This window comes from Caloenas nicobarica, chromosome 8 (assembly GCF_036013445.1).
Source record: "Caloenas nicobarica isolate bCalNic1 chromosome 8, bCalNic1.hap1, whole genome shotgun sequence".
NCBI lineage: Eukaryota > Metazoa > Chordata > Aves > Columbiformes > Columbidae > Caloenas > Caloenas nicobarica.
Genome location: NC_088252.1, coordinates 11,239,670 through 11,266,539, shown reverse-complemented (window position 1 = coordinate 11,266,539; position 26,870 = coordinate 11,239,670). Strand labels below are relative to the sequence as shown.

The following is a 26,870-nucleotide window of genomic DNA, read 5'->3' as shown; positions in this document are numbered from 1 at the left end:
TTTTTTCTTTTTTTTTTTTCTGACAGCAATTTAATAGGATTTGTAAAGTAAGTGGTGGCTGCCAGAAATTAGGTCTGGTTTCTCCCCAGTGATTTAAGATTTTTCACATGGTGTGTTGGTGTGGACCTTATTCCCTCTAACTGCTGGAGGCAAAAAGCTGATAGAAAAGAGTTGATTATTCTCTACAGTTACAAAGAAATGAAATAGTGGTGCTTCTCTCAGTTAAATAAGTTAAGACATGGTGCATTTATACATATCCTTGGGATCCTCTTCCAAAGGTTTACTCCACTATTTTGCATCTGGCAACAATTTGTTCTGGCATCAATTCTTCTTCTCACTGGCAGTGGAAAAGAGAAGTAAATTAAGGAAGCAAGATTGGCCAAGTGATTCACAGAACAGCACTTAGCGTCAAGAACATTTTACTTTTGTTAAGCAATGTTTTTATGTACTGCAGTTGAATCCAAGGTTCATTAGTTTGGATAGCTGTTACATTATCCAGTCCAGCCAGCATGCGTGACCCTTGAGGATGTACAAAGGGCACTGAAACGTGTTAATTAAATCCTGCAAGTGTCAATGAACAGGAATGGAAATATCTGGGAATGTTTTCCTGTGTGCACAACAGCTGATACTCACTGTTCCCAGTTATAGATGGATATCCTTCTTTTCCATTTCATTTGGCACTTTGTAGCTGGTTCACCAAAAATTTAGTCGATGCTCCACAAGCTTGTTTTGTGAAGGAAACCCAAACCCCAGTGAGGAGTTGTCATGCTCCTGGAGGACACAGAACAAATTTAATGCACAGGAAGATTCAGTAGAGATCTCTAACCTGATTGTGCAAAAGCATACGTTTCTTTACATGGTGAGATGTAGTGATTGGGGTTTGATATCTTGCTGTGATTTCTGTTATTTAATATTATCGTTATTTTCATTGAATAATAACTTCTTGGATGAAACTACCTGTCGATGTGACGAATTCTTCACAATGCTTCCCTGAAATCAGGAGTCAGTCTCTTGTTGGAGTGAGGAGTCATGTCCTTGATGTGTGAGCAAGATGGTCAAGTCCCACCAGGCTCAGGGGTGCCCACCAGGCTCAGGGGTGGTGGCTCTGGGTCAGGGATGGGCTCTCCAGGGCTGCCCCAGGAGCTTGCCGAGTGGCTGGAGAAGGCAGCCTTGCAGCCAGGGCGATGGAGGGAAGGGCAGGAGTGGGGAGCTGCCTCTGCTGAGGTCCTGGACCCTTCCAGCTCTTTCAGGGGAGACTTAGCTACAGAGGAGGGGGAAAAATTGCTGTTCTGTTATAGCATTAAACCCCAGCAACTCTGAACTGTGAGCAGTCCCGCTGCACCCGAGGCCAGTGGGGACTCTCTGCACCATTTAAGGTTAAACATGGTCTGAACTCTTTGGAGGACTGACACTGCACATGCAAATAAACTGAAGTTGCCTGTGCTCCCACACAGCTTGGAAGAGCTTTCTTGCCTGAAGCTCTGTAGGGAGCCCTTAAATTTGCGTAAGAAGTCATGTCATAACATTGTTAAAATATTACGTGACAATTTCAGATGTTCAAATATATATATATATGAGTTAGTGTTTATAAACATGTCATTTTTTTCTCTTTATAGACCAGTGTTTAAAGATAATCAGGGAAATGTTGACAGAGACTCCCGATTCTCACCTTTATTCAGACAAGAAAGTAATAAGATTTCCATGGAAGATTTGATTAAACTAATAACAGAATACAGAAGGTAAGGAACAGTTTTTAATTTTGTTTGAGAAGGAATAAAAGCTCTGTACAGCTGTGCAGAATAATTTTCACAGGTTTTTTTCTTCATTTAACACAGTGTGCTAAAGTGGCCATGGTAAATTGGTGTTTTTCACATTAGTCTATTACCTGCCAAAGGCTGCTTTAAGTTGGACAATCCAGGAAAACTGAAATGTCATTTGGCACATTAACAAATGTTATTATAACCTAAGGAGAGTGATTCCTTAAATTAGCTTCCATCAGGGGAGATGCAGGTGAAGTAACCAACAAGAGAACATTTTCTCAGGAGAAAAAAGGGGAAAAAAAGAGAGAGAGAAATGAAAAATCATACTTTAATGGTTTCCCCGCTCCTTTGTTTTGTTTGTTCGGGTCTCCATGACAAACTGCAGAGTGAACATTGGAAGGAAAAATCTTCTCCAAATGTTTGACAGTGTGTAAATTAGTGAATAGCGGTTTGGCTGGATAGTCTTCCACACAGGTGTAAATCAGGTTAATTCTAGAGCAGAGTCTTTGTTTATACTGGATAAGTAAGATGAGAATTGTACCATTAATTTCTTCCTGTCCCTTGTACTCTAAATGTGCCTAGAAATCAATTAATCTAATTAATTTTTCCTGTTCCATTTATATAAAATCAGATCATAAAAAAAGTTATGTCAATTGGTTTGGGTCCTTAATCTCTTGTGCCATCTTATTGTTACTGGTCAGGAAACTTTACTGAAATTCTCACTACTCTTATTAGAGTCACCACTGCTGGGTTTGTCTGTCTAAAGCATCTCCTAGATAAAAGAAATTTAGCATCACAGTTGTGGCACTTCTCAGATTGCTTAGGCGTGAGGAGTATACTTTGGTCCCTTTTCAGCATGGCACTTGCAGAAGCCATGATGCTGTGAACTCCTCTGATCTTAGCAATCACTGAGTTCCTTTTAGAGAACATTTGATTCAGATTTTAGAAAATGAAAGTGGGTACGTTAATTCTCATAAGATTTGGTTCATTGGTTTCTTCCTCTTTTGCAAAATATGCTATAGTATTGCTCACAAAGAGAAGGCAAGAATGAGGCCAAGAAAGGAGAGAGAAAGAGAGAGGGAAAGAAAAATTCCTGCTGTTGCCTTTGATTTGAGTTTAATAGCCAATAGATGTATGTTAAATGTGTTTAATACATATTTATATCTTAAATCAGGGTCTGTTTTTCATTTTAGGTTAATTGCTATGATGAATGCCATCTGCCTTGTTCTAGTTTTCTAAAATGTTTTCATTTCTGTCATTGCAGAGCAGAGAAGATTAGCAAAATACAGACTATACCTGGCTGTTTGGACATTGCAGTTGATTGTGTTCCTTTGGAACATCCAAGTATGATTCTACGTTATAATTAATTATTATAATTAAATGGGACATTGTTGTTGACTTTCCAGCCATAACTACTTCAAGTCAGTTCTGGTAGAAGTGTCATTCCATAGACAAACGTATGCAGGGAGTTGTTCTTGATTTGTTTTCATTTAATTACACTGTTCTTTTTTTCATCCTGTACCTGGCCAGATATACTCCAACAATACAGAACACAACATGCTGAATCCGCGTGTGATGAAAGTCCAAGGACCACTTTTTGGTCTCTAAGGGTTTAGGCGAAGGAGATGAGTGGACTTCTGAAGCTTGATGTTTGCAGCCTTGCACTGTTGGTGGGCTGCGATGCTCATGTCCTCTGAATTAACATGTGTGGGACACACAGCAGGTTAAGGATGCAGACTAGATAAAGGACTTAATTCAGAGGCCACTCTGGCATCAGTGCGGCAACTGCAAAGATAGATGCTTCTAACTGGATCCTTTTATCTCTTTTTAAATTTTCTGTTGCAAGGACCACATTTCTGTGACCCACTGTTGCAAAAAGCTCAGGACCATTGAATTCCTCTGGAGTCTATCATCACACATCTTTATACCATCTTCATATGCTATTATATAAAAAAATAGTTGAACTAAAATTTCAAAAGCAGTTTTATTTTTGAAATTAGAAGAAACTGCTGGCTTGGAGTTGGCAAAATGGTCCAAAGCTGCTTGGGCCTTTTACTGTTACCTGACTCGTTGTGCACTGTGGCCAAGTGAAAGTCTGGCTTTAAATGGTATGTGCTAGTAAAGTGCCCAGTTCCTGTGGAAAGACAATTAAATTTCCCTCATTCTAAAGAGTAACAGCTTAAACATTTATTTAGTTTTGGGAAAATTAATCTCACTCTGAATAAGGCTGTAAAACAATTTAAAAACTGTACCAGAAAACTTCCATACTGTATGATTCATTAAAATCTCCATGAAAACTCTTGTTGACTTCAGCCAGCTCTGAAGGAAGCCTTGTAATAGCAGTAACCAGTTCTGTCGTAACACCTCCTTCCCACCCAAAATAAGTCGTGCTAGGCTATCGCCAAAATCCTTTATTGCCAAGAAAAGCCACTGAAAAGGAAGTTGGCCAGAGATCTTGGTACAGAGATCTTGGCCTGGTACAATTGTGTCTCTAGTGACCAACACTACCTTGCTTCACATTAGCATCAGTTTGCATTAGATGACAGAAGCAGGTCTTTATTTTTATAAGCTACAACAATTAATAGCAAGGGATGTTGTCTGACGGTGTTTAACCTGAAGCAAAACTTCTGCCTTTGCTGCTGCATGGGGAGAAGCCAAACTCCCACAGCTGTAGCAGAGGGGAAGCTGGAGCTCCCACCTGCGCTGCACGGTCCCTGCTTGTCCTTTGGCTGGAAGGTGGGACCCTGAAGCTGGCAATAGGGCAGCAGGTACTGTTGCTGCTACATCCTCAGCTTTCCCCTTAAAGTACCCATTAAAACCCAGAACTGTGAGGCTCCATTCTTGTGGAGGGCAGTCACGGGGAGTAGTTTGTAGCAGAAAGCCATGCAGCTGGCAGCAAACCGGGCTGTCGCCTGCGTGTGCATGTCTGTGCGATGGACGGGAGCACCAAGAGACCAGAGCCTCACAGCTGGCTGCAGGAGCCTTCACTTGCCAGCTGGCTTCTTCCTGGGATTACTGCCTCTTCTCACTCTCTACAGGCTATCGCTGCTCTCCTATCTGAGCCAGTGATATTTAAATACTTCATTTATTACTTCCCTTTTTGTGTTCAGTTCAGCACTATTTCTTTTTCCCTGTGGATTTTCTACGGGCTACTGGAAGTGCAGTACGCAGAGAGCACAGAAAGACTTCTGCAGGGAGGCCTTAGCACTGCATTCTTATCCTTGGGTTGGTCCCTGGATTTCTCTAATAAAAACCGAGGCTAATCATGATCAAAAATGGACACAATAAAATGCTTATAAATCAAGTTTGAGGGGCATCTGGCCAAATTATAAGACGTAGCACATCCTCACCTTTAAGATGGGTTGCCTGAGATTTACCCAAACAAAAAGCTGCCCATCAGAGCTTTGTAGACCAAGAGTAATGAGCAGAGTCTCCCAAGTACTGGGAATATGAGTAGCAGAATGGTAGACCTTCAAAAGTTTGTACGTGACCCTGAGTATCTTCACTGACCAACAGAGGAATTTGCGTGATCATCTGCAAGGAACTGTTGCTGATGCTGAGGAGGATAAATCTTCTCAAGGCTTTTCTACAGCAGGCGGTGGCTGCTTCTGGCTGACAAATGCAAGTGATGGAAATAAACTGTCCCCTTTTAGTGCTGCTCATTTTGATTAGGAAAGACAAAAGTTTTACATGGGAAGATCCATATATAAAATTCAGGCGCTATGTTGGCTGGGTGTACAAGTCAACTGGATACATTCATATTTTGTTGGGCAGCAGGATGGAAAGTTTTCAGTGTCTGTTTGAAAGAAAGCGAAGAGAAACCATAGCATAGAGCTGCTTCTGTCCCACCTGCTTGTGCTGCAGAGGACCTGCACTGTCCTGAAACTGGCCATTTCCTCTTGTGCTAGTTTAGAAGGAAGTAAAATTTGGCATTGTGTGTACGAGGTATCACCAGCTGCTTTCGCCTTCCTCACCATAAATTGGTAGGCTTTTCCTGTGAGTTATTCTAGGATTTGAGGAATGAATTTGTAGGTAGGACCTTCAAACTGCTTTTCCCAGAAATAACTTGGGACATCCCGGCATTGGTGACCCTTCTCAGGTGCTTTTACGCAAACAGCCTTTGAGTTCTCTGTGCTGCAGTTACATGTCTCACTGAGCTAGCGGCACAGACAGACAGAGAACACTCTAGCTGGTTTTCATCCCTCCCTGTCTGGGTGAGAGTGTGCTTGTTTTCATCTTTGTTTCTTGATCTGCTTTCAGTTATCCCAGTTGCATCATATATTTAATCTAGTTCTGCACTACTTGTTTCTTCGTTTTGTTTGCTATGTTATTAAATAATAGAAAAACTTAAATGAAATATTGAGCTGTAAAATTAATTAGAAACAGCATCACTTCAGTATATTGAAACTGCCCATATGCCAGTGGTGCTGTTATGCCATTAAATATTGTATATGTCAAAAGAGGTTTTCAGTGCTGTACTGTTTAACTCAAGTGAGATAAACCATTTAAGGACAACATGTTTGAATTGTTTTGAGGTAACATGGATGCAGTCTAAGGCAGGATTTGACCTGTTGCATCTCAGCAATACTTATTCTTTGCAGTTTAAGGCAGGATTTTAGTTGTTTCATCTCAATATTACTTAGTAGTAAGACTGTAAAAACAAACATAATATGTGATGGTTTTCTTTTTTGTTCTTTTGAAGACTGTGTAACTTCGTCTTTTATTCCAATCAAGCCATTTAATGACATAAAGGAGCATCAACCTACAGTGGAAGTTGAGGAGTTTGTACAGGAATCAACAAAATATTCTCGACCTTACAGAGTATACAAGAACCAAATATACATATATCCAAAACACCTCAAGTATGATAGCCAAAAATACTTTAACAAGGTACGGTATGTGACCAATTCAGGCCAACATTGGGTAGTAGTGTGCTGCGTGAGCCCTAATTGAAATGAAGGAGTACTCATCATAAAGGAGGGGGAAATGGCGATGTGCATCACTGACTTGGCTTTTGATCTTTTTTAATTTTTGCAATCATAAAACATTGGTACAATTTTAAGGAAATGAATCTATGGATTAATTTTAAGTTGTATCAGTGATTCAAAGAGAGATAATGAGGTAATAGCTCTTTTGAAATTTTCAGAAGGGCTGTATTTTAATGAAATTACATGTGCAGATAAAATTAATCTGGATAATGTTTGTAGTTCTTGAATGAAAGTCGAGTATTAGCTGCATTTTCGTGGTGATTGAAACTTAATTAAGGACAAGACACAAGTAAGTGCTGGTCACTTTAGTCTGCTTCTACACAGTCAATTTGAAGCCTGGCTTGCATTTTCACTGTTCTTCTTGGAAATATTTTTTCTAGTGATATCATTGTGACTTAAAGGCATTTTAAATGTTGATATACCATCTGCGTGTTTCTTCTAGATTTTTGAAAAGAGCTTATTTCAGCCATTATTATTTTCCTGTGTTTTTATGGGTACCCCATTTCTGATCTAAGCTTTAATACATTCCTGTCTTTTCAGGCACGGAATATAACAGTGTGCATTGAATTTAAAAGCTCTGATGAAGAAGGGGCGAAGCCACTGAAGGTGAGCCACAACAGGAGTATATTTGGAGAACCATGTTTCTGAGGACATTGCTTATAAAATCCAGAAGTGAGGGCTATACTAACCTGGAATAATTAAAGAGTGAATGTTGTCATGCATCCTTCTACACCTGCACTGTGGTTCTGTTTGATCCCAGCTGATCATAATGATTCAAGCTCACAGTGGCATTGTGCAGTGCTAGCTTTCTGACTGGTAGAGGAGAAAGAAGGCAATAATAGAAAACATAACCATCTTTTTACAGCGCAACTTGCTTTTTCTAAAATTTACCATTTACCCTACATTTCTCACTGAGCTCAGGACTCTTGATTGAAAAGAGTGAGGCACAAAATTAGAAGAACCTTAGACTTAATTCTTAACTTTGTTATTGACCAAGGGCTACTGTTGTACTGTAATTTCCCCAGCAATAAAGTTACCGTCACTCAGTAAACAGAGCCTCCAGACAGGACTCTGCTTAAGAAGGACATTGTGAACTGATGTAGCTTTTATAACATTGAAAAGTCAGTGAAGGCATTGTATTGGGTATTGTACTGCATAAAAGTGAAGTAGCTTTTGTAAAGCTTTTTGCAGAAAGCTCTGAAATTAATAACAGCAAGGAAGAAGTATAAGGACCCTGTGTTGCTTAGTAGAGTGTAGGGTAATTTTCACAGAATCAATGGAAGCGTGTATAAAAAATAGCAGGTTTGAGCACTTAAAATGTTTCTTTTAATATTTGATCAAAGCAAGCATCAATCTTTCATTATATAGTTTTCAATGTACATACATATTGGATATACCAAGACTAGTATTATCAGCAGAATTTCACAATGTAATTAAAGCATGTTACTTTTATCAGTGTATTTATGGGAAGCCAGGTGGACCATTATTTACAACGGCAGCCTACACCGCTGTGCTACATCATTCCCAGAATCCTGATTTCTATGATGAGGTCAGTCTGCTTTTTCTTTCTTTAAATGTCTGCCAATCCTACATGTTTGCCAGTGAGAGAGGAAAATATGTCCAAAGAATACTTCTGTTACAATTGCTTGTGTATCTAGATGGGCCTGTGTTATATAGATTTAAATACTGTCTCACATTTGGGTGCTTTTTCTTAAATCAACTCAGTGAATCCTTCTTTTTGTAAGGTGTTCTGAGTGCAGTTAAGATGCTGTAGAATTAATTAGGGACAGTCTAGCTTTCTAAAATGCACATCTGGATTGCATTAAGGGTCCAGCTGCATCTCTGAGTTTAATGGAAACAGTAAACATTATGATGAAGGACAGAGCCAAATGTCAGAACAAATCCCTGTCTGAGATGTAAGATCTGCATTGGGGCATTTTTGTTGATCCAGTGGTCTGAACAGAATGAGCAGTGATGTGTAGTGGCTGCAGCAAGTCATTTAGCTGGTGCTTTTGAGGAAGCAGCTGTAGAATAGAGTTCATACGTTGGTCTTTGCCAAATGTTAGTTGCACATGCACCTTTATGTTTCACAAACACCAAGTATTGATCCCCCAGTCTTTCTGCAGGTGAACTTAATTAGTTTCACCCTTTCAGTGACTAGTGTGTTTGATGGCCTGTGAATGTCACCTGTCTGTTCTGGATTTTCCACTACTGCTTTATGTGTAGTGATAAGGCTGATAAACAGCGTTATATATAGCCAGCATTTTCCAAACTGTTGGCTTGTTCTTGGAAAAACTTACAATTTCAGTTAAAATTTACTTTAATAAAATGGCAAGGGCAAGACCAGCAGATAATGTACAACTACGTGTGAAGTATCAATTTTAAGATTCACGTTTAGGAACTGAGATGGAGCTTAAAGCATGACAGCTTCAGAGATCTTGAACCTCCTGTTACATCTTTGCAAGCAGTGGTTTGGGTTTTAACACATCTAAAAATGTCCTTCATGTGATGCTAGTGAGCCATCTGGTTTCGGGCAGATTACTTTCAACTTGAACAAAGAGCTGAATTCAGATCTTAATAGCTGATTTGGCTGGAAGAGGTGTGCACCTGTCTTAAATGTTCCTGGCACAGCAAGTGCAGTCTTTAAAAGAATGTAGTATGTTATCAAGAAAGTTGCTGTACTCTCTGTGTCTGAATGGCCATTTCATATCTACGTTTATGGTATTAGATTCTTACCCTGATTTAACATTGGAAGCATTTATCAACCATTTCTAGACCTTACTTTAAGCATAGGATTAGCTTGGATAAACTACACCATAGCTCACAAGGGCAAGGGGTCTTTTTTATTAGTTCCTATGGTAATATGGTTTGATTACTTTGTATTTTTATTCCCATAGGTTAGTAATACCTCAAACCCAATCTGTAGGGATTCATGGATGACATGATATAAGATTTAAGACTGAACAAAAATCATAAACAGAAGTTTATTTTTGTGTCAGCATTTATTACTTGGTCATTGTCATGAAATGATGATGAAGCAGTAGCAGAAATGTCATTTTAGGTTTTGTTTTGGTTATCCTGAAAAGGTGAGAATGGTGATGGCTATTTCTAGCTGCTAAGTGTGCATGTGATCGCTTCTAAGCAGGGTCCATCGCTCTTTAGTTCTGTCCTCTTTCGTCTTACACTCTTTCATTGTAAATGCAAATATTCATCCACAAGACAGAGAGGAAAAAAACTATTTTAAGTAAAAGTGATGGATGATCATCCTAAACAATTTCTTTAAGAGAGCATCTATTACCTATGCAGACAAATATTGGCCAGTAAAGGCAGGCTGTATTTAGACCTCTGTGTAGAGAGAGATATGTCACTCATTTAGACCATCTCTGATGACTGGTGTAATTGATTTTTAAACTAAAGTGAGGCGTAACATTTTACATTTCAGGTGAAAATTGAACTTCCCACTCAACTCCATAAGAAACACCACATTCTGTTTTCATTTTATCATGTCACCTGTGACATAAATGCAAAAGCTAACGCCAAAAAGAAAGAGGCTCTGGAAACACCAGGTACCTGTAGTAGAATTACTTTCAATTGTAAATATAAATGATGTGCGTTCAAATAAGGATTGCAGAATTTCTGGCTGAATATTATTGTCTTCCTTTGAGCTTGAGAAGCTCGTTTTTCCAAAGAATCAAATTGATTTGTTGTTGTGCACAGTGGGATACGCGTGGCTTCCTTTGTTGAAAGATGCCCAGTTGGCTTCCCAAGAGCACAACGTGCCAGTGGCAAGCAGCCTGCCTCCTAGTTACCTGAGCCTTCAAGAACCAACTAGTGGAAAGGTATTAATTCAGACTTTGATATTATTCAAATGGTACAGAGCATTTATTTGCAGATGTTTTACATGAGATCAGATTTGTATTTACACTTACCTGGAAGTGTAAACGATAAATAGGATATCTGTTTTAGAATATTAATGTGCATATCGTTGAGTATATAAACTATTACATATACCACTGGACTGAGAGTCATATATTGCTGATTCACAGCTATATATGGAGAAAGTGTATTTTATAACTGTGTATTCTACAATATTATGCCTAACTTCTCCAAAACATGAATGAGAGTGCTCTTAAAGAACTCTTTTCACAAACGCAGGCCATATGACTTTAATTCTCCGGCTGATGTGAGCCGTGATCATGATTCATCCTCCAGTTTTGTGGTGTGATATCATATTTTCCCACTGATCCTGTCCAGTTTGGATTATTTCTGCATCCTTGTATTTGTTTCACTATTGTCATGAGGACAGGGTGGGGCAGTGATCTGGGCCCTTGAATTATGACATTCGTGGGCTTGTGCTGAAAAGGAAGTTTGTATTGTAATAATCCTGCAGTTGTGAAAGCACAGTAGCCAGCACAGTTCATGCACACACGTGTGCAAAGCTATGCAGTGAAAATTTCATGCACACTTGAATAAGTAGGAAATAAGTGGGAAATTTTGTTTGTTTGTTTGTTTTAATAGCAGATCGGCTGTGATGTAAAATGGGTAGATAGTGGGAAACCACTTTTCAAAGTCTCTACTTTTGTTGTATCGACAGTAAATACTCAGGTAAGCCAAATTCCCTCTTAGCTCTGTTTACCTGCTTACAAACAAAAAAGGTCCAGAAATGTCTGAAAGATGCTGTAAAATCTTGTATGAACTTGTTTCTTTAACATTTAAAGGCAAGATGACAAGGATGGAACACACACTTAAAGGAAAAATAGAAATTATTTAAAATTATACCAACAGAAAAATTATGGAATATCAGTTTAACAGCAAGAAAGTAAATTGTGAGCCCCAGGAAGAAAAAAAAAAATCTGGCCATTCAAATCCCTTAGATTGTGAGGAAAAAACTAGTTGCTCACAACACCGAAAACAGGAGTGGTCAAACCACCTAGAAATAAGTTGTGTGTAGTAAGCTGTGCTGGCCAATGGGTCGGGCTAAGTAAGTTGATCTGTCTTTCTGTGTCTTATGTCTAAGGCAGTAGGGACCAAGCATGTTCTTAAGTATCACAGGTGATCACTGTAACCAATTAATGGAGCTGGATTCTAGTCCTTTCTATAATATACATTAATGTGAATGTTTATTATTTTAGGATCCATACCTGAATAACTTTTTCCATCAGTGCCAAGAAAGGGAAAACGATCTATCCCAGCCTCCTACCTCAAACTTTATCAATTCTTGTAAGGTAAAGTAACCTGCAGCACAAACTGTGCTATAAAATTGTGTTTAGGCCTTTCTCTCAACTGATCTGTCATTGCGCAATTCTAAACATGGCACGGACTTGCCAGGAGGCGATGGGTCCATCACAACTCCAGTTAGACTCGCTTAATGTGACAGGTGCGTTGCTGGTCACAGAGCTGTTTCCCATCTTCTCATTTAGAGCATGGCTGCGTCTGCCCCATCAGCTTCGATAATCCAGGTCAAAATCTGTGAGAAAGGAGGAGTATAACAAGCAGATTAGAAGAGCAGCAGGTAGATGTAGGGCCGTGATTCTTTACCTGTTTGTGAATCGTGAAATTCAGAGTTCTGGCTTTGCAGGCTACTTACTGAACCTTACCAAGAAGAATAAGCAAGAAGACTAAAGGGAAGCTCTGACACCGTTCCACAGTACTAGCTCTAGAACATCGTAAATATGACTCTTATTTATTATTTTTCCTTTTTAGCAGTCTGTAAAACTTAATAGGTGTTTCGGGGTTTAGATGTTACTGTCATGTAGGTGCTTTCCCCCATTCCTTCGTTGTTAAAGTTTTCCCGTTTGATTGTACCTTAGTCAGGTTTTATAAAGCTGCTTGGGAAGAAATTTTTGCTTTAATAAGCAAACAATAAGTTCCAGTACATCATGGCAGTTCTCTGGGCAAGTCCTTAAAGGTGGCTGCCACTGTCGTTGATAGATGCAGGTAGAAATGAAAGGGGTTGTTTTGTTTTTAAATACTGTCTTGATTTAAATAAATAATTAAGGGATGTTTTTAAAAAATCGAAGCATCAGCGTTATTTAGAGGTTATGCCTTTACAGAATGAAGTCCTTAACTATTAATTTTTGGGAAGCCGTTGAGCATATTGAACAAAGTTTAGGAATCCATAAAAGCTTGACAGCTTTCTAGACAGTAAGTCAGTTACTTAACTACTTAAACTACAGAATTGCATTGTTCTTTTTTTGCTGTTTGTAGTTTACCTTTTAAAAAGATTTCAGTAGTTTTATGAGAAAATAGAGACAATGTGTATACGACAAGGGATCAACTATGCAATTTAACCAGGGAATAAGTAATTTTCCCCAGCATATTTTGCTTTTATTTATAAATCGCTAATAACTTTGAAGAAATTCAGGAATTATTTGGAAATGACCAAAATGAAAAACTAGGAAGAATTCAAAGGAGAGTTCTTTTAATTAAAAGCTCAATATCCTCCTCGATCAGAGAAGATATAATATAATGTCAGTCCTGTCAGGTTAGAGCGTTAATGCTAGTTTTTACCAATGTGCTTTAGATTTTAGCCACAAGTTCAGTTTATCAGATCTCTGCATAAAAAGAATGAGTTCTCCTAAAAATATTAGGAAATGCAAGTCTTGAAAATAGTAATTAAGTTATTTTCTTGCTTGTAGATACATATGCTTAGTAAAATATGAAAATTGGTTTTAGTTTCTCTTTTTTTGTCTTTTTTTTTTTCCCCTCCTTAAGTCAGAGTAGAGCAAAATATTGGAATTCCGAAATTTGGACAAGACCTACAGTTGTTGTCTGGTTGTATTTAAAACTAATTCCGTGGAGAACCAGTCCTCTACTTAGTTGTCCTGTGTTTCTACTACTGTTACACCAGTGGCTGAAATGCATTTTACCTGCTGAAGCAGGAAACCAAGTAATCACCTTTCATTGCTCATACTGGAAAACTCTCATTTTCTTTCTTATATCTGTTACAGAATTTGCTGAGGATCGAGAAGATCCATGTAATTATGAATTTTCTTCCTGTAGTCCTGAATCAACTCTTCTGGGTTTTGGTGCAAAACAGTGATGATGAAGTTACAACAGCTGTGACCAGGTATCTGAATATTTTCTGTATGAGGAGAAGGATTCACTCCAGAGTGCAAATACAGAGTTAGTCCAATTATAGCTGCTCTTACAACGGCTGACGGTGACTTTTAGACTTTAGTAGATGAGAATGCCTGCTTCCCCTCTTAACACAGTGCTCTGCAAATTATGTGTGGAAGAGTGTGGTATCATGTGGCTGACTGATAGCAACCAGGAAATCACTGACCCTGGCAAGCATGTCTCTGTACCCTGAGGCAATCCTAGGTTAAGGTCTCATTCTCAAAGAGCTAAGTGCTTCCTAACAAAGCTGAATACCAATTTTGGTTTATGTTTGTGTCTGAGGATATGAAGTTTAGCACAGGAAGACCTTGCATCTTGCAGCATCCAATGCAGAGTCAAACAACCAGGTCACACTGTTCTGGGCATTTTTTAATTAGAGTATATCAGCAATAACTGAAGAGCAATGGAAGCATTTTCCAGTGAGCAGGCAAACAACTGGAATGATTTGCTGAGTCTCTCACCCCTCACATAATGAAATTGTTTTTATTGATGCTGTTAATCAGGGCAGCAGGAAAAAAATATTGGAAAGATTATTATTGGTCTCTGCAGGAGGGCAGAAAGTTGCATTGCATTTTCTTTTGGCCATAGTGGTGTTTTTGTTGTACTTCTGCCAGTAGCGAAACATCGGGACTACAATACAACTAATAGAAAAAAAAATGACAACTGTACTTAGCAAGCCTGTTAGACTAATCTGCTGTCAGTGTATTTTTTTTCTTTCCACAGATTGTTCTTCAGAATTAGTTCCTGAAGAAAAATTAATTAGGAAAACTTAAAGGAGCAAGGAAGCAGAATTCCTCATCTTAGCCTTGAAAAGCTAGAGTTTTAATATCCTGTATCAAAGGACCATGGCACCTTGCAGGGCAAAGTCCAGTTTTACTACATCTAGGCACTAGGATTAGAAGAACCTTTCCTTGTAAACTTGTGTGATTTCATCACTACAGACTGTTTTCCAAGGGAGAGAGGCAGTTGGACCTTTGTTCAGGACTCCTTTGTGGCCAACAAATCAACCGATGTTAAGGCTAGATAAAGAGAATGAAAAATTGCGTCCAGGCTGGAATTTCAGTATCAGTTAACTGACTGAAAAAGAAATGCTACAGAAAATGCAGCTGTTAAAAACAGTTTTAGTGATTAAATGGAAACATGAAAGGATGTTAATATTTTCATGCTTAAGATTTTGGCTATATAGCCACCTGGCCAAAAAAAAAGAAAAGAAGGGTTCTCAGTGTTTTTTCTTGTATGTGTAGTGGCTTTTGTGCGGATAGAGTTGATGTCAACGGGAATATGCACGTCTGCTCTGTGTGCCATTCATTGATGTGTCCTATATAAACACACATTGTATTTTGTTCTGAATAGCTTGAAGCAGCTTGTGTTGAACATAGTAAAAGCAACAACAACAGAATGAGAGCATAGATTGGCTTATGTGTTGGGAAGAAAACATTATTCTTTTTATACTCTCTCATGGTTATTTACTTGTCTGGAGGCCCAGTCATGTCATCATTTCTCTGTCTCATGTTTGCCAGAACTCATTTCAATTTCAAATCAGAATAAAGGCTGAAGGAGCAGAATGGGCACAACTAATTTTGTCATAGCCTTTTTTTTGTTTTGCTACAAGGTTTACTTTTCCTACTAACAGCGAGAAATGAGATATATGAAAAATACTCACTTAAAAGAATTACAAAGCTTTTGAATTCAATAGTAAGAATTGGCAGAAAACACTCAAATCACCAAGCTAGTCAAAATTACTACTTGTATGTGGACCATAGTCAGGAATATTAATACTCCATTTTAGTCATACTGTTATTATGCATATCCCTGAATTTGAGATACAGTTCACTAATTGTTGACATTCGAGAACCATGAACTGTTTCCTTCCCATTCTTTTAACATAAAAATAAGATTATGAAATTGCAGAGTCTCTTCTGTGTCAAGTATCCTGAAAAAATTAAATCACAATAATAAAGAGGAAATCTTATGGTTAAGTTGAAGAAGACTTCTTGCTCAGAATTGTGTTTTCTGAAACAGGATGATCTCAACAATAGCTCAGGTACAAAGGGAAGAGAAAACTTTGCTGACACACTTGTCAAGCAATGCCATCTCTGCCGTTAGTAGAAGCTCAGGTTGTGAGAATGGGTGCCGACATGACCCAGGCAATTTTCTTCCATGCTGCGGATCACCAAGCTGGTCTGCAGAAACTCAGAGCATCCGTGGTTGCACCAAGTGTCCGGGCTCTCCCTCCTGCACTGTGCCAGGGTGTGCTGGTTATGGGCAAACAGTGCAGGAGAGGGACCTGCTCAGGCTTGAGCTTAGGCTTGTGTTTGTCTTTGATAAACATTGCTGTCATAAGCAAAGTATCACAGCTTTACAGAATTACCATGATCTGACAGGACCTAACAAGCAAGAGGCTTTTGCCCCTCTGTTTCATTAACGTACTCTAATTTTTCTTATTCCTAATCATCCAAGGTTGGTATAAGTCTTAGCTAGTTAATAGTTTTAGTTTTTGCTGTGTCAGTAGAGTTATAATCATTAAAACTGGGTGCATTTTGTTAGGCAAATGCACATATAGCAGCACAATCCATGCAGGTGGAAGGCCCAAGGGGTGACTGTTTTTTTCCCGGTGGGACAGTTTCTGCACACGCTATTCATCATCTGAATCATAACTCTTATGGACTGTTCTAAATGAGGTTACAATAACAGAAAAATGCGATGCATCAGATAAACTTTCTCTGCCTTATAACAAAACAGCTCATTATTTTTTCTTTTATCTTGCAGGGTTCTTACTAACATTGTTGCTAAGTGCCATGAAGAACAACTAGACAACTGCATCAATTCGTATGTGATGGTAAGATTGCTGTTATACTGTTAACTAGTTTATGTTGGGGCTTTTGGGTTTGGCTTTTGTGGGGTTTTTTCCTGTTTACTCTTAGTTGTACTTGCTTGTGGCTTTCTCTGCATTTGCATCATAGCTTTCTACCACTAGTAGGATGGGTGTCTCTGGTTAGGAAACTAAGGTAAGATTTGGAAGAGGCTGAGTCAATTCTCCTCTGCCATAAGTTTCTTCTGTCACCTTGAACATATTACACTGCCTCTCTGTGTTTTGGGGGCATCCTGTTGAGGAGGGACACTCCGTGGACTGTCCTTACCCACCAAACTGCTGCATCCTGGCTTGCAACCTTGCTCCAACGAGGAGGACAAAGGGCTGCTCATGCTTCCTCTGCATGGTACAGCTTTCTTTCTATAGGACACCAAGTTGAGCAAGCACAGGGAAAGGAAACTGCAGGGCACTCTTAAAGAGTACTGGGGTCTGGGAGGGGTAACTCTCCATAGTCAGCTGATGACTAGAGCTTACATTTTAGAAGGGGGACCTAGTGCAGTTGCACTTCCACGGAGCTTCTGGGAGCATAGGCTTATTGTCAGTCTTTGTGAAATGGTGTTAAACTGAGAATTTCCCACCTTACAGGGTTTGATAGAAGGGAAGAGGGAGATAAATAGATGAAAGATCATAAAATTTCAGCTGGCTAGATACCAGGGATATTTAATTTAGTTTGCTCATAGTTTGCAGCATTCCTCTTGACTGTGAGATTTCTCACTTTAAAATATCTGGCCATCTGTATTATACGTGTGCAGGGTTGCCCTTGTTGTAGTTGAAAAGGATCCACAAGTGGTAATTTTTATGGAAGAGGTACTTCTGAGTGTCTTCATGGTTGCAAGATGGCTGCATCTCTCTTAGGAAGCTGTAGATTTTTCACTAAGCTTTACATTATTTTCTTAAGTTGTCATTTTAGTTTCAAGATCCTGTGTCTTTGTGTGTGCTGTTGTACATTAATTCTTCTCTCATCTATGGATTTCATATTCTTGTAACTGTACCCTGTTTACTCAGCTTTTTTCATCCATTGTTTTGAAGAGGAGGGTATATATAGAATATATATGGATATGTTCTCTGGAGTTTGGTTCTGGGCAAGCTGTATTATTGCTTAAAAAGCCAAAGGAGTTGGCCTCTTTAAAGATCATCTCCTTGTTATCTATATCAATTGAATATCTGTTTAATGAGTATGAGTAGTGCTATTGGCCAGCAAGTATCTCAAAAATTGTGTAGTTGGGTAACAACTTTATAAGCTGAGATTTTTATGAAGAAGGATGTTTTTAAGTAGAAGAATACATTAACTGCTGTTACTGGCATGGACAAATTAACCTCATTTAAGGATGTTACACTTTTTTTGTCCTTCCACTTGCCTTTATGTTTTTTTTCTTGCCCTTTTAGTTGCGGGAGAGAAGGCTGGAAAATTTTGTTCTAGTCTTAATAGATGAATCAGTAATGATTAAGTTGTAACATAGCTGAGTGTTAGTTTATTAACTTATTTGCGTATTTCAAATAGCAGCATAGAGGCAACTTGCAGATTGTTAGCAGAAGTGAAGTATGTATTGCCATCGTGTTGTCACTTGGCCTGCACTGGCTCAATGGTGACAGAACTGGTGGAGGTCATGGTAGCAATGAGAGGTCCCCCACAGTCATGGAAAGAAGCCATGAGTGGCAAATATCTGTATGGGTTTCTGGCTGTAATGATATTCTGATTCACTGTGCAACAAGTAGTTTTCCTAACGTACATTTCATTTGTGGATTATGTGTAATATTCGTGACATAAATTTTGGGGGGTCTAAAACCCTAAAGGTTTTTTAGATTAACTTTAGGAATAAAGTGAAAGCAAACACTTTCCTGATGAACTCTGAAACTTTAGCTTTTTCAAGGGTAGAATAATGAAAATATGACATGAGTTAGATTACTAAATGGGAAAACTGGTTTAATTTCAGTGTTGACAACTGTTCGTTGGTATTTCCATGGTATGAATTTACTTCCATATTTCATGAAAGTATGTGTTTACAGGTGAAACATCTCAGCATCTTAGTAGTCAAATTTTAGTCTCCAGTACTCTGATTTAAGCACAGAAGAATTCTGCTGAGGTCTAGTAGAACTGTTCAGGCTCCAAAATAAATACCCCGCGTAACATTTAAATGTAGTTAATTAAATGGGTATTAATACCTCTTCTGCACAATAACTTTTCAAAATTGCCACAGACACCTATTGCAGCTAAATATCTTTGAAATAACAGGTGATTATCAGGCCACACCAAAAGTCCATTTAACCTGTTTTCCCATTTCCAGCAGCAGTCAAAAGCCAGTAACTGTTAATCTCCTTTATTCATCTGTAAGGAAATGAATACCTACTTTAGAAATGGTGGTCTGGGAATAAGTAATTTGAGAATTGTGAGTGACTCAGATGCAATAATAACGCGAAACTACACTGACCTAAACTGGACCCAGAAATGTCAAACTATGTAGGGAGAAGCTTATGGCATCTGCTCTGGAAACAAGGCTGAATATTAATAAGATGTTTTCAAGTTGTATTCCTTTCTTTTACCTGCCTTGTTGAATGGAAAAGGTATTTCATCCCAACTGGTGCACTGGCAGAGCTCTTGCTTTAGGGAAGCTATAATGAATCCCAATACCAAATTATTAGCTTAAATTGTTAAATAAAATTCATACTAGACTTATGAGTTCTGAGCAACTTAGGAAGATAAATTCCGCTCTTGAGGGCTGAACTTCTGAAAGGGGTAGAGTTTTCCCCTTCGGTTAGCTCCAGTGGGTGCTCTGTGCCATTCAGGACGAAGAGTTGTTACCAGCTCTGATGGGCTGTTGCCACTCGAAGAAAGGAGCAAGTGAAAGGTGGCCCTGACTAGGTGGGTAAAAAACCCTCTGTACCTCCTCTCCTTGCTTATTCTTTTTTTTTTTTTCCCCTGGTGAAATGGCTTGAAAGGCAATTTAGAGGTGTCAGGATCCTATGCCCTACAGAAAAAAATAAATTGTAGCACTGATTTTAAGCAGAAATTCCTCTTGGTTCACATTAAGCTGAAATCAACAGGAAGTTGTGTTTAAAACTGGGATTTGGTAGGGGAACAGTGTTGAGCTATTACTGCTAAGGGGAGTTAAACTTCATGCGAATGATTGTTCAGTCAAGGTATTTTGGCAGCAAAGATTGTCAGCAGTGTATAAATAATTTGTCTTCTCCTGAGGTTTTCTGTATTTGTTTTAATGTACATTTTGATAATTTTTGTTTTTCCTTTCTTCTTCAGTACGTGTTCAGGACCAAATCATTTGAAGAAAGGACTGTTCATGAGGAGCTGGTCAAGAATATGACTGGTCTTCTGAGGTTAAATGACCAAGTAACAATGAAACAGGTTTTAAAGGTGAGTGATAGCATATTTGTAGTTTTACTACTGGTTTTCTGCCTGAAACTCACTTGTTGCATCTCTTTCTCCTCTCCTCTTTCCCTTTACAAGCTTTGCATAGATGACATCCTGCAGTGATTCAACAGGACAGGCTTACCAGACTTGCTGCAGTTTCTCAGTATAACATGTTTCTCAGAATGCCATGGTTGACATAATAAAATTTGTCCGTTCTGTTACAGCTCTAAGTGGGAATCTTAATTCTTGCACAATGTGATGTGACCAATTGCTTTTAGGGTACTTTGTTTTAATTTTTATTTTAGAAGGTGCAGGGAGAATATTCATCTGTAAGTAGAACATTAATATCTGATTTCAGCTCCTGCCTTTGATTGACAGTGACCAAAATGAGAATGATAGAGGTTTCCTGAGGTTTCTCATATCAAACCAGGTCTAAGCAATTAATATGTGTGCAAGCCCCATCACTGAACCTGTCAGTTATGCTATGACAGCTGACCAGTCCAGCTCGGGAGTTCCCAGGGGCAAAAATACATTCAATTGTGCTTATTTCCTGTGCTGAGCCACTGGAATAGCAAAAATAGGCTGAAAAAAGCAGAAAAGCTGTCCTGCGGGAAACCTGGCTCATGCAAAAGTATTCGTGGGTGGGTTTGTTGTGGGGTGGTTTTTTTGCAATTTGTAAGCTTTTTGAGTGTATTCATTTCACATATCTCCTGAGATGAGAGAATACAGATATTAATCTGTATCCTACCTGTTTGCTATTACAAATGGTATTTGAAGAACCACTCTGTTTATCTTTTAAACAAGTACCATCTATTCTGGGCCAAATTACCAATCTGCTGGAACTAAAAAGCAGTTAATTCTCAGTTTCTGTTCTCTGGAGTTCTCTGCATTGTGCATTTCTGCCAGTTACCTGCAAACAAATAGTGAAGATGATGCTCCGCAGGAACGGAGAGATGGTAAGAGTGGTGCGTGGGGGCTCTTTATTGCACAGAGCCACAATGACAAAGTGCCTGAGATGTCTTCAGCTTTCTTAAGGACGTGATCCCACATTTCTCAAATACATGGCACTTAGGGTCTTTAATTTGTTCGTCATGTAGAATTTATCATTGTGCATTACTGAGAAATGCAATCCATCTACAAGGAATGGTAATGCGTCGTAAAGTATTTACCAATCACTTTTCCTAATCTCTTTTTTCCTTCTTTTGAACAGCATTCCTGGTTCTTCTTTGCTGTTATCTTAAAATCAATGGCACAGCACTTGGTTGATACAAACAAAACAAAAGTAAGTATATACATGATCTCAATTAAGTAGGCAGTCTGCCTCTTAGGGAAAATAGAAAATGCAGAATCCTGGGAAATACATATGCTTGGACTTTTCTTCTTGACTGGTCAAAAAAAAGAAATGCTATTATGCTTTGTAAAATATTGTTTTTACTCAAAAACCACATTATATTACCTGCTAGGCTCAAACCTATTATTCTTGCTTGTACAGAACTGATGGGCCATACCGTTGCATCAGCTTTGTAATGGTCAGGTTAGAATGGAATGAGAATTCTCTAATTTCTGCTGGTTACCCGACAAGTGATTATGCCAGACAGCAAATAAATTATCTAGGAACTCTCCTTTGCTTTGAGCAAACCTTACGTGGCTGGAGATCAGTGTTTTGACGTATTTTCTGCCTGATTATCAAAGATGCTCCTATTATACTTGCGCTGGAATCTGAGGATAAGGTTTCCCACTTTCCTATGAACCTGATTCTTCTTTTTGGTATTTATACTCAGAATAGATCCATGGAACTCTAGGAATATTTTTCTTTTGTGTTGAATGACCTGTGTTTATTGTCTTTATTCTTGGCCTGAATGTATTTTCAGGTTTAATGTGCAATATCGTACACTCTCAAGTGACGATCTATTCCCTGTTTAGGTTTCTCGAACTCAGAGGTTTCCAGAGTCATTTCATACTGAGCTGGATACACTTGTGATGGTCTTAGCAGACCATGTTGTTTGGAAGTATAAAGATTCTCTTGAAGAAACCAGGAATGCAAACTACAGCACTGCCAAATTTCTGAAGGTGAGATGTCTGTCATTACAGCATATGCACTTATTTCCCCATACTTAATGCAAACTTGAGACTATTCTAATCTAGTCAAAGGGAATAAAAACAATTCCTAGAGAATGATGGCTCAATATCCAAGTTTAGTGTTGGCCTGTAGCTCAGTTTTTCTATGCCTTTGGGTCTTTGAGAATGCAAAAGCTTTATCAAAGTCTGCTTTAAAGCAATTCCGATTCATTTATATCTATTCTCTAAAAGAGCCCAAGTTTTCAAATTTTGTGGATTCCTACATTGCATTCAAATGGGTAAAAGGTTTGGTAAGGAATGAAACTGTAGTTACATTTGAGCTGCTATTTTTTCTTTAAATAGTATAGCTCTGAATGACTGCAGGTGGATTAATATTTCCTAATCACAACCAGGGTGGGTAGGTTTTGCAAACCAGGATAAGCAAATTGCAAATATTATGTGAGATCCTGTAATCTACCTTTTTAACTCTGCAATGCCATTTCATTTACCAAATATAAGAAAATATATGCGTACTTTGGAAAAGTCACTACAAGGGGTTGCATTTTGTGGTTTTGTCCTAATGTTTCTCAATCATTTTTATTTTCCCATCACTGCATTAGCTGTGGAGCATGGGAAAATTGCCATTCAATAAGTTACTTAATCTAGATTCAAACTCAATGCCCACACACACCTCCCTTTCCATTAATGGAATGATGTGCATTAATGATGTACAGAACAGTGTATATGGTACACACTAAAACCCGGCCTCAAATGTTTTATGACAAATTGAAGCACAGCATTAGGAGAGAGCAATATTCCAGCAATCAAATGTTCCTGTGAGATTATAAGGAAAACAACCAGAAACTGAAAATGGATTTTTCTCCTTCCATACACAGGTGAAATAAATTATAAGCTTGCTCTCCGCTGTGTTGCCCTCTGTTGCTGATACCATATGGAAGCCCTGGTTGCCGTTGGCATACTGACATTAAGCTGTCTGTCTATTGTGGTAGATCATTTGGAAGACGATGCTGGTTTGAGGCAGGAGGGGCTTAGTCAGTAGTTGTGGGGTGTTGCACCTGTGGAGGTGTTGCAGATTTACATGCTATTTTTGTGTGTAACTCAGCTAGATGGGGAAGACAGTAATGTTACGTTATATGATGTGGTGTATGGCTGTGTTTTAATTTCTTTTCAAATATAGTCTGCCAGAAAGAATTACATAGGTTAGAGATGATGTGGCTTTCTCAGGCTGGGATTGAAACAGCCTTGTTTGAATGCTATGTGGTGGAAGCCTCGGGGCTCCTCTAGTTTTGCAGAGTTTGAGAGCACCAGAGAAGGGGGGAATTCAAGATTGCATTCCCTATCTGTTAGGCAGACTCTTCAAGGGAAAATATCAGTAACTGTAGCACCAAGGCCCTCAAACACTTTTACACCTTCTGGCTCTCTAGCCCCATCCATCAGCAAGAGCAGTGGCATATTTGTTGCCAGAGAGATAATGGAGCTCACACACAGCAAGTGTTGTTGCTGGATTGGTTCCTCAGGAGTCTCTGTCACTGAAGGAGATGTTCAGGTCAGCTCCCATCACATGCCACCTCCAGTGATTAAGTGTTGCAGTACATGAATGGCTTTGAATAGTTCAGCTTTCTCCTAGTGCACTGGACGCTGTGATGGTTATTTTTAGACTATAGACACAGTGAAAATGAGACGTTTTATCAATCTATTATTACTGAAAAGAAATTAAAAAATCAAGCCAGATTCACCAGTTCCCTGGTTTTCCTTGCCCTGTTGTGTGACTAACTTCATCTGCGCAAATGATTCAAGTTGGTAGGTGACGCAAAGCAAACAGCTGGGTGAGGCCATGTACCGCTTTTTTTGGCTAAAAAATAATACTTCTTTTTTCCTCCTTTCTTAGCGCTGTTTTACATTTATGGATCGTGGATTTGTGTTCAAGATGGTCAACAATTATATAAGTATGTTTGGAACAGGAGATAGCAAGGTATGGTTCTGATTTTTGTTTGTTTGTTTGTTTTCCAAAGTGAGCGGAATATTTTTGTATTGAAACTAAGATCTATTCCATGGCTTCACCATGCTCAGAACTCAAGTCAGTGAAAACATGTACTGTAAATTTGTGTTAAATTCTCTTGGGTTTTGTCCATCAGTCTCCTTTTCTGGGACTAAATAGCCGTGTCCAAACAACTACTCACTGAGCCCCACGACAGAAGACTCTGCGAAGACTGCTCAGACCAAAGCATGCAAAAGGCTGACCAGTCAGAAGTTCTTTGAATTTAAGCTTTGATTCTGTGGAGACTACACTTGTGGTTTGGTCTACAAATATCAGTGGCAACGGGCATTAAATTTCTTTGAGGAGATTAAAGTAAGAGCATACGAGCGAATTACCATAGTGTAAACTCAAGTGAGAATGTAACGTCTTGGTTACTTTGAATGAATGGTATGTTCTTACCTCATTGATGATGCAAGAAAGCCAATCTCCTCCAAATTAGTTTGTACTTATTATGAGGAAAATTCCCTGCAACCTGAAGTTCTTCTATAATACCTGTAATAGTCAGTGATATATATTTTGAACGATACATTTCAAACTGCAAGAGGTCCCCAAATTATTCAGCTTGATTTCTTTACTCTTCATCCATCAGAATGAGTCACAGGCTTCCATGACTGGGTTTCTGAGCTGCCATACTGGAGCACATAAGATGATAGATAACAGAATGTATTCAAGATATACACTTTGAATGACTCATCTTTCCTCAAAAAAGATTGCAAAACTTGTCTGTTAACTGTTTACAATTATTTAGCGGTGATCTGGGCATTTGTAGGTAATGAGAGAGATTACCCCATGTCTGGTTTGGTTTTTACTAAAACCAACTTCATACTGCTTTCACCTGATCTCTGGAACCGATGTAGGATGCAGTCTCTCGGTATTAATGAAATCTATAATTCTGTAAATAATATTATGCAATCTGAAAACTGTTTCCAGATTTCAAACTTCCCTAAATACTTTCAACCACAGAAACAGGTGTTTAATTAAAAAAGCTAATTAATGGCCAGTGGAAAAGGCTGAGATTAGTCAGTGTGCAGAGCAGAACGCAGCAGCTCCCTGGCAGTGAGTGTATGAGCATTGCTGGCCGCCCGCGTCCCTCCAGAGCCATCGGCCAGTGTCACTCGGAGCTGAGACAGAGGTACCGCTAGAACAGGCTTTGCAACTTGAACACCCACAAAATAAAATCAGAGATTTCTGATCTCAAGAAGAGAGAGCCCTTGCATTGTTTTCTTTTTCAGTCAGACTCCTAAGCAAGAGTCGATCATTTAAGCGTGCTGTGGGATTTCTTTCAGTTTGTCTTTTTCTTCTTTAGCAGGATTGTTTATGTATCAAAGATGATTCTTCAATCTGACCTCTCTCTTCAGAAAATGTAATAGTGTATTTTGCTGCTTGAATAAGCTGTGGGTATATCAGTCTATAACATCGCTGTTTAAATTTACTGTAATTGTGAATGAAGCACCATAATTTCTGTTCCACAAGTACATCCCTCACAGCATTCCTTATTTTGACATTTAAACATTGTTTTGGGAAATATTTATTCAAAAGTTGAAATACTTCATTAGAATTCTGTTCATTGTTGTGTTCCCTCAAAATGTCACAATTCCTCTTGGGAAATACCTTTCAGGTGCTCCATTTCTTTATTTGCCATTAGACCCTGAATTGTATGTCCAGCTGTATTCCTCATGAGGCGTGACAGTGCAAGAAAGTGTTTCAGGAAAAATTCCTCACCATCCAGTACTCTGTAAAGTGTGTGTTCCAGGTATCCTAGCCTGATGGTGGCAGCAGAAATGCTACAATTTAATTTTAGGGACTGACAGACTTAAACACAGGGTAAATAAAAGGCCTTTAAAAGTACTTTCTAATGCCATGGCAAATGTTTGACCTAGGTCGATGCAGTGTCATATTGGTAGTCCTGAATTACAGCTTTCTGCCACTGAAAATGGTGAGCTGAGAAGATGGAAATAAAAATTTATTACTGGATGTCATCTATTATCTTTATATCTCAGTGACAGATCGTTTTAGTGGGAATGATAAATTCTTGAGGTAGTTGCAAGGCTCTACAAAGATCATGGATTGCTTCGTGGGAGGGACATATTAAGGAAATAATACCAAAATTATATAATACCAAATCCCTTGGTGCTGGAACTGACTGGAATCCACAGAGGAAGTTTTCACCACTATCAATAAATTTTGAATCTGGCCTGTGTTGGTGAAACTTTGTATTTAGTTGACCAAAAAAAGGGGGAAAGCAAGAAAGAAAAGGGAAAAGAAAAAAAAAAAAAAGGCGTAATAATAATTATGACAGTACCCAATTTATGTGAACTAGAGTAGATACTTCACTATGATTATATGCTATAGTATACACCATCAAAAGACCCAGTGTAGCTTTAAATATACCTTAAATATTTAGCTTGGATCAAGCTTATATTTATCAGTATATCTTCAATGAAAAATCATAGTTGAGGAATCCAAAGAGCTTGTTTGACTGTGACAAGTTCATTGGATAACAGAGATGAAACCCAAATGTTTATTATTCATGCAGTTTGGCATAACAAGCTGTAAGTTTTTATTGTTGGGTGTTATATGAATTTTGAGGTAAATAGTAACGCAGCTCTGTCTTACCATTTTCCCTGTTTAAATGTGAACTGAACCATTA

At 38.6% G+C, this 26,870-nt stretch overlaps 1 protein-coding gene across 3 annotated transcripts in view; it reads left to right on the top strand.

The window, feature by feature from the left end:
• DOCK10 (dedicator of cytokinesis 10) overlaps window positions 1-26,870 on the top strand; it is a 156,667-nt gene that overhangs the window by 97,827 nt on the left and 31,970 nt on the right. For all 3 annotated transcript variants that reach the window (XM_065640258.1, XM_065640257.1, XM_065640259.1), the window contains exons 15-29: window positions 1,617-1,739; window positions 3,025-3,104; window positions 6,463-6,650; window positions 7,289-7,354; window positions 8,205-8,297; window positions 10,191-10,314; window positions 10,466-10,587; window positions 11,267-11,353; window positions 11,881-11,973; window positions 13,699-13,817; window positions 16,637-16,706; window positions 19,993-20,106; window positions 21,314-21,385; window positions 22,027-22,173; window positions 24,071-24,154. In XM_065640258.1, coding sequence (XP_065496330.1) covers window positions 1,617-1,739; window positions 3,025-3,104; window positions 6,463-6,650; window positions 7,289-7,354; window positions 8,205-8,297; window positions 10,191-10,314; window positions 10,466-10,587; window positions 11,267-11,353; window positions 11,881-11,973; window positions 13,699-13,817; window positions 16,637-16,706; window positions 19,993-20,106; window positions 21,314-21,385; window positions 22,027-22,173; window positions 24,071-24,154 — 1,582 coding nt within the window. The remainder of the gene's footprint in view (window positions 1-1,616; window positions 1,740-3,024; window positions 3,105-6,462; window positions 6,651-7,288; window positions 7,355-8,204; window positions 8,298-10,190; window positions 10,315-10,465; window positions 10,588-11,266; window positions 11,354-11,880; window positions 11,974-13,698; window positions 13,818-16,636; window positions 16,707-19,992; window positions 20,107-21,313; window positions 21,386-22,026; window positions 22,174-24,070; window positions 24,155-26,870) is intronic.